Source organism: Saprolegnia diclina (assembly GCF_000281045.1).
Source record: "Saprolegnia diclina VS20 unplaced genomic scaffold supercont1.12, whole genome shotgun sequence".
NCBI classification, from domain to species: domain Eukaryota; phylum Oomycota; class Saprolegniomycetes; order Saprolegniales; family Saprolegniaceae; genus Saprolegnia; species Saprolegnia diclina.
Window position 1 is genome coordinate 874,315 of NW_008246079.1, and position 2,205 is coordinate 876,519.

At 60.1% G+C, this 2,205-nt stretch overlaps 2 protein-coding genes across 2 annotated transcripts; both read right to left on the minus strand.

Annotated features, from left to right (window-relative positions):
* Window positions 1–15: 15 nt before the first annotated feature.
* SDRG_04967 (hypothetical protein) lies at window positions 16–272 on the minus strand (the record flags this gene model as incomplete). The annotated part of the gene is made up of 1 exon (XM_008610661.1): window positions 16–272. A coding segment is annotated over one exon (255 nt), but the record flags the coding sequence as incomplete, so codon positions are not given.
* A 679-nt stretch (window positions 273–951) lies between these two features.
* Window positions 952–2,073, minus strand: SDRG_04968 (hypothetical protein). The gene has a single exon (XM_008610662.1). It carries the CDS (start codon window positions 2,026–2,028, stop codon window positions 988–990), a length of 1,041 nt encoding a protein of 346 aa, XP_008608884.1. The 5' UTR covers window positions 2,029–2,073; the 3' UTR covers window positions 952–987.
* Between the last annotated feature and the right edge of the window lie 132 nt (window positions 2,074–2,205).

Consider the following 2,205-nt stretch of genomic DNA (forward strand, 5'->3'; position numbering starts at 1 on the left):
AGACAGGCCTTCCACTCGGACGCAAACGGGGCACTCGCGGCCTTGGCGTCGACGAACTGATAGACGACGCGCGCGTTGGCCTGGCGCTGGTTGGCCTCCATTGCGTCCAAGTCCGCACCTGCTGGAGGTGCCACGGACGCATCGATGTAGATGCAGTTGCCCATGTAGTGTTCTGGGTTGGACGGCGTCGACGTCATCGTCGCCCATGGCGCAGTGACCACGTGGTCGACGATCGCGCCAAACTCGGTCGTCTGAAAGCGCTGCCAGTTCATACTCGATCGGGTGTAAATCGCTAAGTGCCAAGTTCGTACGCGCCCAATGTGGCATCAACGCCAAAGAACAGAGTAGAAACACGATGTTGTATTGCTGACGGCGCCCTGCAGCGGCGTAGTCAAAGGTCGCTTTTCGCGCCAACGAGAACGGTGCTGGAAAATTCGATGGGCAGTATGGACGCACCGCGATCGTCATGCTGCGCTCTCGTGGTGCCACGTGGAAAACGTATCCAAGTTCATTTCGACGCCCGCGAAAGCATCAAGACGCCATTCGAATGAATCAACTCGAACCAACTAACCTTGCCACGATGCACCAAACGCATAATAGACAGGCCAACACGGGGTCTTAACATCCGCGGTATCGCTGCGGTGGCAATAAACGCGGCAAGGCAGCGTAGTGACGTCGTTGTGATGGGAGAGTGATGAGACCCTCGACTGCAACGTTCCAATGGCGCAACTAGGCATTTGCCCTCCTTGGCGGCAGTGTGCCCATTCCAATGCCGCAGGTAGACGCGTTTGAACGTCAACGACTTGTGCCGCCAAGCCACTCGACATGTCGTGATGTGCCGGTGGACTAGGGCTCAGGGTCGGTGCCTATGAGCGCGCCACGCTGGGCTTACCAACCGCTAATCGCTTCTGTCGTACGTACTTATCTCATCCGGATAGCGCAACCGAGAGATGTCCGAAAACCAACGACGAATGTGTATTGCGCATCTTACAAGGGCAAGTGGACAAAGCTCCAGAGATAGGGCGTCGCGCCCAGCTGCGCCTGGCCAGCCGCCAAGTGCTTGGCGCCAACAGCTTCGCGGCGCTCCCATTGCGAGAGGAGGTCGCCGTACGCCATGTGTGCCTTGGCGGCCGCGGCCGACTCGATCGACGTCTGCAACTTGCTGCGCTCGTATGTCTCCAGCGCCGTCGTGAAGAGGCCTTCGGCCGAGACGGCTTTGCCCAAGCGGTGGTAGCCCGTCGCGAGGAGCACAAGCGTCCGCGCCAAGGGCAGCGAGAGCGCCGGCTGCGTTTCCTGGTACTTGAGCGCATACGAGAGCGCTTCCATGGCGTCTTCATACTTGGCTTGCAGCAAGTAGAGCTCGCCGAGGTTCGCATGCATGTGCGCCCGCAGGACGTCGTCGGTGGTAGCGTCGTCGACGACCGCTTTCCACGCGCCAATGACTTGGCTAGCAACGTCGTCGTCCAGCGTGAGCTTTCGCGATTTCTTGTCCATCGTTGCATGCGTGGCAAGCACCAAGAGTGCTTCGGTGGCCTTGGCGTACGCCTCGGTCGACGCGATCGTCGCCGCAATCGGGTGACCGCCGAGCCAGTTGATCAACGGCAAATAGAGTGCTTCGTTGTCTGCGCTCATCGCGCCTGGCTTGGACAAGAGGCTGCGCGCGAGGGCAACGTCGCCAGCGAGCAGCGCGACGCGGATCGCTTGCTCCTTTCCGTGCACCGCGTCCTTCTGAAAGAGCGCGATCGCGTCCTTCGTTTCGCCGAGCGACGCTAGAACCTGACCGAGCAGCCATGCCGTCTCGGTCGCGAGCGCCGGCGAGAACGACTCGCAGACCTGCAGCATGCGGCGCAGCGGCGGCACCGCACGGGCGGGCTGCGAGGATGCAATCAGGTCCTGGCTCTCCTTGAGCTCCGGAAACATCGCGAGCTGCGCCGTGATGGCAGGGTCGGTCGTCTTGACCATGGAGGCGAAGCCGCGCATGCGCGATGGCCGGCGAACAGCGCGGGCAAGAGCGGAGCACAGCGCCATCGTTGAAGGGCGACGAACTTTATGTGGTGTGTTGGTGGAATCTGGCAATGTGTCGTTTGATTGGCTAAAATGCTGCTGATTGTGCTCTAAAATGGACCAATTAACATACAGTATTCGGTTGTGGGATTTCGGGATCTTTCGGCAGCCGCGTTGCAGTTGGCACTCAACTAACTGCTC

Excerpts from the sequence above, each read along its gene's own strand:
- SDRG_04968 (XM_008610662.1), bottom strand. The coding sequence starts at position 2,028 with ATGGCGCTGTGCTCCGCTCTTGCCCGCGCTGTTCGCCGGCCATCGCGC.